This window comes from Argopecten irradians, chromosome 14 (assembly GCF_041381155.1).
Source record: "Argopecten irradians isolate NY chromosome 14, Ai_NY, whole genome shotgun sequence".
NCBI lineage: Eukaryota > Metazoa > Mollusca > Bivalvia > Pectinida > Pectinidae > Argopecten > Argopecten irradians.
This window is the reverse complement of record NC_091147.1, coordinates 24,613,209-24,626,133: the sequence shown is the minus strand read 5'-3', so window position 1 is coordinate 24,626,133 and position 12,925 is coordinate 24,613,209. Positions and strand designations below refer to the sequence as shown.

General features: G+C 35.2%; 1 protein-coding gene across 1 annotated transcript in view; it reads right to left on the bottom strand.

The window, feature by feature from the left end:
- The window catches only part of LOC138307773 (glycogenin-2-like), a 44,386-nt gene that overhangs the window by 19,610 nt on the left and 11,851 nt on the right, over nt 1–12,925 (bottom strand). The window contains 5 exon segments of the mRNA XM_069248650.1: nt 4,345–4,525; nt 5,247–5,373; nt 9,971–10,133; nt 11,273–11,416; nt 11,418–11,448. Coding sequence (XP_069104751.1) covers nt 4,345–4,525; nt 5,247–5,373; nt 9,971–10,133; nt 11,273–11,416; nt 11,418–11,448 — 646 coding nt within the window.

Here is a 12,925-nt window from a genome sequence, read left to right as displayed (position 1 = left end):
TTTTTAGAAGTTACTGATCAACCAAGAAGTCACATCACAAATTACATCGATCATGATATCACAAATGCATTATTTTCTTATACATCTAAGCCTCATTCTTAGTAAAACCAAACTTTTCAAACTGTCATGCTTTTCTAAATCTAAGAAATAAATATGAAAACAAACTAAAGCTTACAGCCAGCCTTGAAAGCCACTGACAAACTACAGCTTATAGTTTTCATGCTAATGTTTCTATAATCATTATCTACATTAATATTCAACAATGTTCTGATATGTACGTCATAACTCAGGCAGTCACTTCGTAATAAGCCAACTGATATCATAATGACATGAGAGGAATTGTGATAAAGTAAAATGAACAGACAGAAAACAACTTAAAATGAAGACAGATGGTGAAAATTAATGTAAGAAGGTTAAACAATACAGAAGGTAAACTTAGATTCAAATTCTCAGGATCATATAGAAAGCACATCTTTCAGTATATGGGAATTACACACTGAATTTTTAAAGACAACAGCTACTGATTTTTGGTTCCCCATTATTTTTAATTGAATTTCCTCTAAACAAAACGATATTTGGTGTGATTCATATCTCCTTGTGATAAAGTGTTTCTGAAAAAAGGAAGATAACTAGTGTGTGTACACTTTGTCTCCATGTGATAGAGTGTATTTGAATAGGGGAGACAACTAGTATATAAGTCTTTGTCTCTTTGTGATAGAGTGTATCTGAATAGGGGAAACGAAACAGTCAAGGTCACTTAAGGTTAAGTCAGGTCCAGTAGACGAAATAAAGCTGGAGTATTCAGAGGAAAACCACCTTCCTATGGTTAGTACCAGGCAACTGCTTCACATAGATTTTGAACACCAATCTCAGAGGTGGATTTGTTTGTTTGTTTGATTAAATTTAAATTCCTTTAACAGGTAAGATAATGTAAGAATGGCCTCCCAGGTATGCGGTGTGTAGCGTGTATGAAGTGTGCGGTGTATGTTTTAGGAGACTGTGGTATATAATTGTGTTGTGTCTTCTTGTATAGTGGAACTGTTGCCCTTTTTATAGTGCTATATCACTGAAACAATGCTGCCGAAAACACCAAGCAACACACCCCACCCGGTCACATTAAACTGACAACGGGCGAACCAGTCGTCCCACTCCCTGTATGCTGAGTAAATCAGTTGTCCTACTCCCTTTATACCGAGCACTAAGCAGGAGCAGAAACTACCACTTTTATAGGCTTTGGTGTGTCTCGGCCAGGGGACAGAACCCATCTGAGCCTATACCTCACAGGGGCAAGCGAGGCAGGGAGCCAGTGGAATATCTGAACCACTCAACCTGACCATGCCAGGGCCTATGACCAAGCACTGCAGGAGATCCAACCATTTCACACTACACACATTAAAGTGAGGTCTCACTGAAACGTACTGCTAAGGATATACATTTAGCAGGTCATTCTGTTAGCTGGTCACATTATATCAATAGCTTTTCACCTTAGTTCAAGGTCAAAACAGTCCATAAAATGACGATTAGTTTGGTTTCCTTATTTCTGCTGTTTATACACAGCGAGGTCAACAGTTTACGAGTTTACGAGGGTTTCCATGTTTATATGGCCGTGTATTATAAATTTTACATCGCCCGTATCTACATACAAAGCATAGGGATGGTATTTCAATGATTTAAAATTTTTACCTGTAGGCCCAGGTAACCTTACTTAGGTTTATATCTTGTGTCATTAAAATATGGTTGAAATATCTATGGATGATATTTCAATGTTTTAAAAATTTAACCTTTAGACCCAGAGAAACTTACTTTGGTTTATAACTTCCGTTGTGTCATTTAAATACAGTTGAAATATCTATATATCTACATTATACCAAATGGAAGGTATTTCAATAACTTACAAATGTTATCTGTAGACTGGGAGACCCATGCAACCTCATTGTAGGTTTATATTAGCTTGTGTCATTAAATACTCTTGTAACATCAAAGTGATTGAATGTGTAATCTTGTCATCGGTGTAATGACAATATTGCTACTTTTCTAAATTTAATTTCACCAAAATTAGCCATTATACAAAAATGAAATTATAAATAATTCTAGAATTATTTTGGACATAAGATGGAGTGGCCAAAATAAATACAATTGATTTAAGGAATTGTTCTAAAATCTGCGTAATCAAAAGTTAAAAATTAGAAAAACAACTTCATAGACACTGTATTCTGTGGAAATAACACAACAGCCTATGTCTACAATGTAATACCACTGATCAGAAAAGGTCAATTCGGATTTCCAAAATCACGGAAAAAAATATTATACAATTATTTGCAGTTGTTTTCAGATGACAAAATGAAAACAAATTTCATCCACTTATTTTCATCAAAACATTTCGGGCTTGTACAAGACTAAGGCTATGCCACCACAGTTAATTCCCTTGAACTGATCAGTGGCAATGAGAGTTCTACAAAAAACTAAAATTAAAACTCAAGAATTATGCAAATCAGTTTGAGAGAAACTTATAAAAGTCAGTGAGGTGGAAGCAACATTGCCATGTGTCATCAAACCATAAGTCTTAAAATAATAATTCTCTTAAATGATACATAAACTTCAAAGCCATGTTGTGTACATGTGAAAGGCAAGAATCTACATAACATAGTAAAAACAAGATGCCTATCGGGAGAGGGCAAATATAGGCATAGCCTGTTGCCCAATCGCAATTGTAATATTGCAATAAAATATTCTGAAATGAAATGAAAGCCTGTTGGCACTGATGGTCACCTGGCTTTATAATTTTAATCTTTATTGTGTCTTGGTTTCAATTTTATGGTTTATCAAATCTTGAATTAATATCCATGGGCTTCAATAAATGAAGTTTTTATTGACATATAACTGTGATCAATTTTCCGTTTTTGTTTTGTTTTTTTTTATCAAATAGCCAAAGGGTAAAAAGGGCAATAACTCTGAAAATTACAACTGAATTGACCTTAGTTTCGTATTCAACTGAGACCTTTTTTATAAAGAATATTCAAGTTTTAAAGGAAAAATTTACAAAATATTTCAATGAACTACTAAGGAAAAAGGCGATGGGATAATATTCATCTAGCTTTCTTGGGTAATAGGATCAGAATATTTCCATTTGGATTGATTTGTATCTCATAACATTCACAGATCAATAATTTATAACTCTGGAATAATCATTAATGTATACCATTCTGTGTCAAATTTTACTGCAGACAGCATAGTACCCAAAATAACAATCAGCTAATCATTCTTTTAATCATTCTCTTACTAACATAATCAATCTCGATTATATCAATACAAATCAATCATACATTTTGCTGAAACAAAATTTTGGAGCGTCAAAAATAAAATGGTGTTAGTAGATTCATGCTTAAACAAAAGAGAAAACTGGGTGAGTTGTGATCAGGTAAGTTGGCAAAATAATGACAAAGAAATCCTACTTATACATTATACATGTAAATAACTTTATATATACTTTGTATTCTGTTTTTGTATATTACAGAGTTGTCTCCCTTGCGGGTAGGTTATTATTATGACGCTATTACTTAGTGAGCAAAAACTACATCATTTTCATGAAAAAAGATATGATGTTACACTCATTAAAAATTTTTCTGTAAGAATCTGTATCTACATGCAAGGGCAGATAACTCTGTACAATGTAAATAAAGAACAAGTACTAGAAAGATTATGCATAGTAACAAAACTGCAGAAAACCAGCTGTCGGTTTGTATAATGAATACCTATATAATACATCTGTGTAATGTAAATAAAGTTATCTCACATTTAATTTAATATTTTTTTTAAACTTCTTAATCAAACTATGATCAGCAGAATAAAATGATTACATTAAATATATATCCTTTTGTATTTTAACTTAATACCTACCTTTAAAGCTTACTGTGTAGCATTTTAAATTTGCGGTTCATGTCACAGTTTCGTACATGGAGCATATTTGTGGTGGTTAAATTTCACGGTTCATCACATGCTATAATTCTTTAAACTATAGTGCTTAGTATGTCGATGAATTTCTTGCTGAATATTTCGCTAAGTTTAAAATTCGCAAATTTTTGTGAAAAGGTAAAATTAGCGAAAATAAAACCCCCATGAAATTTAACCACTATATAGTATGTATTTACTAAGGACAACATTTCTAATAACGCCACAATATCATGTAACAATTTCAATATTTCAATTTGCCTTTATTTAGGAGCTTATGCACGAGTTTATATTGTTTTGGCCATAGACAGGCCTGAACGACAAAGGAAGATATGAGATAATGTGTTGATAATTTACTTCACCAAGAAAAGGGGCTACCCTGATCCCCTCACTTACCACAGACGGGTCAAGTGCCGGCTGAACCTGGGACATGAAGATGTCCCACCAAAGCTGAAGGAATTCTTGATTATGGCCCGACTCTTTGAGGGGCTGAACTGTTTTTGTGGAAGTGTCGTAAGGATGGTGCCAGGGTTTCGTGGCTCCTATGAAATGTACAATCTTCACGTCTTGTTTAAATCTGAAATTTTATGATATTGATAAGGAGAAAGATTGGCAGAAATCAAAACAGGTTAAATATTTCATCAAGATATATTAGCAAGATATTTGTTAAGAAGATAATGGTTTTGACCATTAGAAAACAATGGTTTCGACATTGGACCAAAAATGAATGAGAAGTTTGGGCAAGGAGAGAAAGGTCAGACATTGGACCAACAGAGAGTGTGTAGACAGTTGACCAAGAGACAATGGTTAGATCAAGAGAGAATGGTGATAAATTTTACTCAAGAGAATTTGGTTAGATACCTGTCAAAGAGAAAGAACACAGAAATTTTGACAAAGAGGCTGATAAGATATTTGACAAAGGAAGACTATTTGACCAGGGGAGACTATTTGTCTAAGGGAGACCTAATATGACCAAAGGATACTACTTCACCAGGGAAGACTACTCAACCAAGAGGGACTATCTGACCATGGGGCACTATTTGACAAAGAGAGACTAGCTATTTGACCAAGGACTACTTGACTAATTAAGGAAGACTTTTTGACTAAAACTATTAGTTCAAGGGAGAGTATTTGATTGGGGGAGACTATTTGACCAAGGGAGACTTTTTGACCAAGGAAGACTATTTGATCAAGGGAGACTATTTGACCAAGGGAGACTATTTGACCAAGGGAGACTATTTGTCAAAGGGAGACAATTTGGCCAAAGGAGATTTGTAAATGAGATAAATGCTACTCACTGTGTAAATGCTGGTAAGTAACTGTAAAAGGCTTGTGATACGACGTTGTAAATAAAAGGTAAATGTCGAGCTATATCTTTGGTCGCCCAGTCACCAAAGTATATATTTAGTAATCCCTGATCACCACCTGTAAATGAGAAACAGTATACATTATTTGACCTAAAGAGGGCGCCTGCTGTAATAAGAGCACATTTTTCTGTAAAAAAATAAAATGCTGCATTGTCCAGCAATCTTGTAGCAAATAAACAACCTACTTCCCTTTCTATAGAATTTTATTACCTATCCAATTCACAGAATAAATAATGGCCACATAGTTGAGGATGCGCAAGTTACATTGATAGAGGAGGTTTACAAATTTCACAGGGAAAAAATCTGTTCATTCTGAGGGGCTGACGATCTATGAATGTTGAGGTACCGGTCTGTTTATGGTAGTCTTTTATATAACAAGAGGCCTTGACGGTCATGATCACCGGAGTGCTGATCGATACAGAAAGAGCATTGCAAAGTTGTTTCAAATCTGTGAAAAGTATTCAGGAATTAGAATAAATTTTTAAGTTGAACCTTCGTATTAGAATTTTTATTTTGTTTTTCATTTTGATAGTTAGTGTATTATGTTACCAAACCTAATGCTTAAAATTACAATTTTCTTTGCCAACGTTTAACAGCAAAACCAAACTAGAAGTCAGTCTGTGTCAGTGATTTTATAAATTTCACTTTTTAATTTATGAAGATTATTTGGTTCCATCAAACCTGTGAATTCAGAAGAAGATTTTTGAAAATTTAGCCATTTTGACCCATTTTGGCCCCGCCCCTCTGGTCCCTGGGGGTCAGCCAGGACCATTATATGGATATGGTATAAAAATGCTATTTCAGGCTAATAATTCTAACCGAGTTTGACTCATTTCCTATTAAAACTAAGCAAAAAATTAGGGTTCTCACTACTCATTTCCTATTAAAACTAATAAAAAAAATCAGTTCTCACTAAGTTCTTTAATAGATGGTTGAAAATTAATACTAAGTGGTGGCCAATACCTATTTCTAATAAAACAAGAGATCCCAGAGGGATCTTGGCACCCACCAAAGAATGATCTATATCTGACAAAGGAAAGATGGATCTTTTCTCTACTTTTTAAACTTTTTCAAACATACTACATATAAAATTTGAGACAGATCGCTTCAGTACCTTTTGAGAAATAGCGGTAACAAACTTCAACTATCAAAATCCAAGATGACTCCTTGGCGGCCATCTTGTTGATCAATCGGTCCCAAATCACAATATGCACAACTAGGGCCCCTAGGGGAACCTACATGTGAAATTTGAGAAAGATCCATTCAATACTTTCTGAGAAATAGCGGTAACAAACTTTGAATATAAAAATCCAAGATGGCTGCCTGGCAGCAATTTTGTTGACCAATCGGTCCCAAATCACAATATGCACAACTAGGGCCCTAGGGGAACCTACATATGAAATTTGAGAAAGATCCATTCAATACTTTCTGAGAAATAGCGGTAACAAACTTTGAATATAAAAATCCAAGATGGCTGCCTGGCAGCAATTTTGTTGACCAATCGGTCCCAAATCACAATATGCACAACTAGGGCCCTAGGGGAACCTACATATGAATTTTGAGACAGATCCCTTCAGTACTTTCTGAGAAATAGCGATAAAAAACTTTGAATAACAAAATCCAAGATGGCTGCCTGGCGGCCATCTTGTTAACCGATCGGTCCCAAAATGCAATATACACAACTAGGTCCCTAGGGGAACCTACATATGAAATTTGAGACAGATCCCTTCAGTACAATCTGAGAAATAGCCATAACAAACTTTAACTATCAAAATCCAAGATGGCAGCCTGGCAGCCATCTTGTTCACCGTTTAGTCCAAAAATGCAATATGCACAACAAGGGCCATAGGGGAACCTACATATTAAATTTGAGAAAGATCCCTTCAGCACTTTCTGAAAAATAGCGATAAAAACTTTGAATAACAAAATCCAAGATGGCTGCCTGGCGGCCATCTTGTTAACCGATCGGTCCCAAAATGCAATATACACAACTAGGTCCCTAGGGGAACCTACATATGAAATTTGAGAAAGATCCATTCAATACTTTCTGAGAAATAGCGGTAACAAACTTTGAATATAAAAATCCAAGATGGCTGCCTGGCAGCAATTTTGTTGACCAATCGGTCCCAAATCACAATATGCACAACTAGGGCCCTAGGGGAACCTACATATGAAATTTGAGAAAGATCCATTCAATACTTTCTGAGAAATAGCGGTAACAAACTTTGAATATAAAAATCCAAGATGGCTGCCTGGCAGCAATTTTGTTGACCAATCGGTCCCAAATCACAATATGCACAACTAGGGCCCTAGGGGAACCTACATATGAATTTTGAGACAGATCCCTTCAGTACTTTCTGAAAAATAGCGATAAAAACTTTGAATAACAAAATCCAAGATGGCTGCCTGGCGGCCATCTTGTTAACCGATCGGTCCCAAAATGCAATATACACAACTAGGTCCCTAGGGGAACCTACATATGAAATTTGAGACAGATCCCTTCAGTACAATCTGAGAAATAGCCATAACAAACTTTAACTATCAAAATCCAAGATGGCAGCCTGGCAGCCATCTTGTTCACCGTTTAGTCCAAAAATGCAATATGCACAACAAGGGCCCTAGGGGAACCTACATATTAAATTTGAGAAAGATCCCTTCAGCACTTTATGAGAAATGGGGATATCAAACCTTAACTATCAAAATCCAAGATGGCCGCCTGGCGGCCATCTTGTTTTTCCTATCAGCCTCAAAATCTGTATGGCACAAATAGGGACCAAGGGTAACCTCCATGTGAAGTTTGAACAAAATTCCTTCAGTAGTTCTCAAGAAATATCGATAACAAACTTCAACTGCCAAAATCAAAGATGGCTGCCTGGCGACCATCTTATTTTTCCGATCAGCCTCAAAATCTGTATGGCACAACTAGGGACCATGGGTAACCTCCATGTGAAGTTTGAACAAAATCCCTTCAGTAGTTCTCAAGAAATATCGATAACAAACTTCAACTGCCAAAATCAAAGATGGCTGCTTGGCGGCCATCTTGTTTTTCCTATCAGCCTCAAAATCTGTATGGCACAACTAGGGACCAAGGGTAACCTCCATGTGAAGTTTGAACAAAATCCCTACTGTAGTTCTCAAGAAATATCGATAACAAACTTCAACTGCCAAAATCAAAGATGGTTGCCTGGTGGCCATCTTTTTTCCCCGATCAGCCTCAAAATCTGTATGGCACAAATAGGGACCAAGGGTAACCTCCATGTGAAGTTTGAACACAATCCCTTCAGCAGTTCTCAAGAAATATCGATAACAAACTTCAACTGCCAAAATAAAAGATGGCTGCCTGGCAGCAATTTTGTTGACCAATCGGTCCCAAATCACAATATGCACAAACTAGGACCCTAGGGGAACCTACATATGAATTTTGACACAGATCCCTTCAGTACTTTCTGAGAAATAGCGATAACAAACTTTGAATAAAAAAAATCCAAGATGGCTGCCTGGCGGCCATCTTGTTAACCGATCGGTCCCAAAATGCAATATACACAACTAGGTCCCTAGGGGAACCTACATATGAAATTTGAGAAAGATCCCTTCAGCACTTTATGAGAAATGGGGATATCAAACCTTAACTATCAAAATCCAAGATGGCCGCTTGGTGGCCATCTTGTTTTTCCTATCAGCCTCAAAATCTGTATGGCACAACTAGGGACCAAGGGTAACTTCCATGTGAAGTTTGAACAAAATCCCTACTGTAGTTCTCAAGAAATATCGATAACAAACTTCAACTGCCAAAATCAAAGATGGCTGCCTGGCGGCCATCTTGTTTTTCCGATCAGCCTCAAAATCTGTATGGCACAACAAAGGACCAAGGGTAACATCCATGTGAAGTTTGAACAAAATCCCTTCAGTAGTTCTCAAGAAATATCGATAACAAACTTCAACTGCCAAAATCAAAGATGGCTGCCTGGCGGCCATCTTGTTTTTCCGATCAGCCTCAAAATCTGTATGGCACAACTAGGGACCAAGGGTAACCTCCATGTGAAGTTTGAACAAAATCCCTTCAGTAGTAGTTCTCAAGAAATATCGATAACAAACTTCAACTGCCAAAATCAAAGATGGCTGCCTGGCGGCCATCTTATTTTTCCGATCAGCCTCAAAATCTGTATGGCACAACTAGGGACCAAGGGTAACCTCCATGTGAAGTTTGAACAAAATCCCTTCAGTAGTTCTCAAGAAATAGTGATAACAAGCATTGTTTACGGACGTACGACGGACGGCGGACGACGGACCACGGACGCAGGGCGATTTGAATAGCCCACCATCTGATGATGGTGGGCTAAAAAAATGTAGTTGTATTTTGATGTATTGGTTTGCATCAATCCAAATAGAAGGTACACTTCATTATTGTAAATCTCTTTCTGGTTTTAACATTGCTTTTGCATTGACAATCCATAGAAGATCAAAGTTGGTTTTGTTCATAACAAGTCAAACAATTACCTTAAGTTGAAGAACAATAATGAAACTAAGTCAAGGTATCTCGCATAATTATTTTCATGATAAATAATTTTCAAGTACTTTCAGCACCACATGTATTAGTTACATGAAAATTAAAAAAACTGAAATTAATTTAAATCATTGTGATAATCTGAACTTACCATCAAAACTTCCTTTAGCTATTGCGAAATCTAAGAGATTTTTATAGGTTTCCTCGGAGGGCCGGAATACAAAAACTCCAGAATTAAAACAGTCAGGCCAACCAGCATCTGGGGCAGCTGATAGTTCTTCTCTATCAAATAACTCATCTACATTTCTAAGGACCTAAAACAAAAGATCAAAAGCATAAAATAAACTGGGAAGTATTGGTTTTGTAGTGTTTTAGTTTAATTACCTATCAAGCCGATATCACCAGTTATATAGTGGATAGAACAGCTGGAATGCATACTATTTAGCATAACAACATGTACTCAATCTTTAAATTAAATAGATAGAATTTTTTTATTGAAAGCTATGCAAATGGAAAATGTGATTTTAAATTTGCATTAAATGTGATTAAATTCAGATAACCAAAACAAAATATGTTTTTTATTATTGAATAAAACATTATCGTGAATATGACTTTTTCTTTAATTAATCCTAAATTATGAACTTGACTCTCTGCCAAACAGATTTTCCTGTATAGATATTCATATAGAATGTCACGTAGGATTACACATAGCCAATTCACGACTAACTCCAACATCAGAGTGCATTGACAGATTTTTAAATGTCGATCTTTTCTACATACAAAATCTGAATAAAGACCCGGTCACATGTACATAATAGGATCATAGAACCAGGAGTAACCAAAACAAAATATGTCTTTTTTATTGAATAAAACATTATCGTGAATATGACTTTTTCTTTAATTAATCCTGAATTATGAACTTGACTCTCTGCCAAACAGATTTTCCTGTATAGATATTCATATAGAATGTCACGTAGGATTACACATAGCCAATTCACGACTAACTCCAACATCAGAGTGCATTGACAGATTTTTAAATGTCGATCTTTTCTACATACAAAATCTGAATAAAGACCCGGTCACATGTACATAATAGGATCATAGAACCAGGAGATTTTCCACTATAACTGATACCTAACTGATACTTATAGATACAATGTCATGTTGACCTGAAATTCCCCCTTATTTTCATAACAAAAAATGTCTTTTTTAGCAGTAGATCTTTTGAAAATTTTAATTTTAGTCTTCCTGTCTGCCCCTTACTTGCTCCTTGAACGTTTATGGAATCACAATGCAAATTGACTCAGAGGAGGAAAGGGGAGGAAAACAGGTATGCTGGGACTCTATATAAAGTTTTGGCAAGAATAATATGAAAAGTTAAATTTTATTGAATTTCTTTCAAGCAGAAAATGAAAACAAAATTTGGATTTTTAGGACCTCTAAAATCACTTACTAAAGTATCAGCATCAAGGAAGACAGCTTTGTCGTACATTGTGAGTCGCCAACAATGGAACTTAGTGAAGGTGACATTAAGATCTGGTCGCCCTAACAACTGTAGGTTAGAGGCATCCTTACTGTCTAGGAGGTTGACCTCGTTACAACAGGTCAAATACTCTCCGTAACTGGTTCCTGTAAAACAAAGAGCAAAATTACATCTCTATCAACTCTTAAATTGACCCACGTTTTTAAAAATAGAAAAAGTATTATTTTTTTTTAGAATTTCTGTGTGAATTTATTTTTTGAAAAAAAAAATATATTAATAGTAAAAATTTAATCAGTAGTAACTGAATTTAAATAAAAAAAATTACAAAAGAAATTTACTTTTTTTCTCTCTCAGATTAAATTACATTTTGAATACTACTGTAACGATTCTGTTTTTTTTTTTTTAATTTAATTTGCTTTTTAAATTTAAGAACTTTATCTAAGTTAGTTATCCGTTATTGTCAGAGATTATTAAAAAGCCAGTCTAATATTTCGCGAACAATAAAACTGCTCCAGAACTGGGTGTAAATAGGGATGTGACTACTTTTGCAAAACCACACATTCCTCTATTTCCAGTAAAATTCAAATATGAAATGCAGAAATTTCATCATAAAAAAAGCAGATATTTAATTTTATTTCATATATGTCGCGCGTTTATACCTCCCTCTTTTGATCCCTCAAAAAATGGTTATCATCAGAAAAATATGGCATGTATGAAATAAAACCCATATCTACAGTAAAATGTACGGTTTGATAGATCAATATGCTTGTTTTATCACTGTTTTGTTTGTTTAATCTGGTAAACGATTTCAACCCATTGCATGTTATTTCACATTTCAAATTAATTTTTTGGCCCAATTTTTTCCAAAAGAAAATTAATCATGCATTAATCATCAGGTTGAAATTAAAATAAGAATTAAATTCAATGCACATTTTGAGCAGGTAAAAGAACTGGAAATGTATTTTTTATCCATATTTACTGTTCTTATAATTAAGTAGTGGTTGTTAACAAAACACGGTTGCAATGACTGCAATTCAAGCAATTTTTATCACTATTATTAGGCTTTCTTTTAAGATACTGACATGAAAAAATTTACTCATTCAAAATCCAAAATGAGACCGTTGAGAATCTTTTAATTAATATCTAAGTGAACTTTTATCTTCATATGCTTAGGAATAATCAGGGAACGCAAATAATCACTCACAAAAATTATAAATTTGTGTAAGATAGGTGAAGACTCGCCTTCACGTGATATTTAAAATGGGATGTGATAAGATGTGATTGAAAAGGACTTGACCAGATTTAAAGGACTAGACACACATGGGTTAAAGTATATCCTTCCTTCTCTTATGGCAAAGGCAAAAAGACCTCAGTGTACCATTGCTGCCATGCATTCCACAGAAAAAGGGGATTTGCCGTTTATTGGCAAGGATTGTGTGAAAAATGAAAAGCTATTTCCAAAGCAAGCAAGTTGATTTGCTTCACACGAACAAGCTCACACGGTATGTCCTGTTAGAACACTACATGATAAAACATTTCCGAATATTGATGTATTGTTCGTTTCACTGGAACCATTGTGTAATACAAGTCGCAGGGGCTTCACTGTCCGACGTAAACAGGAAG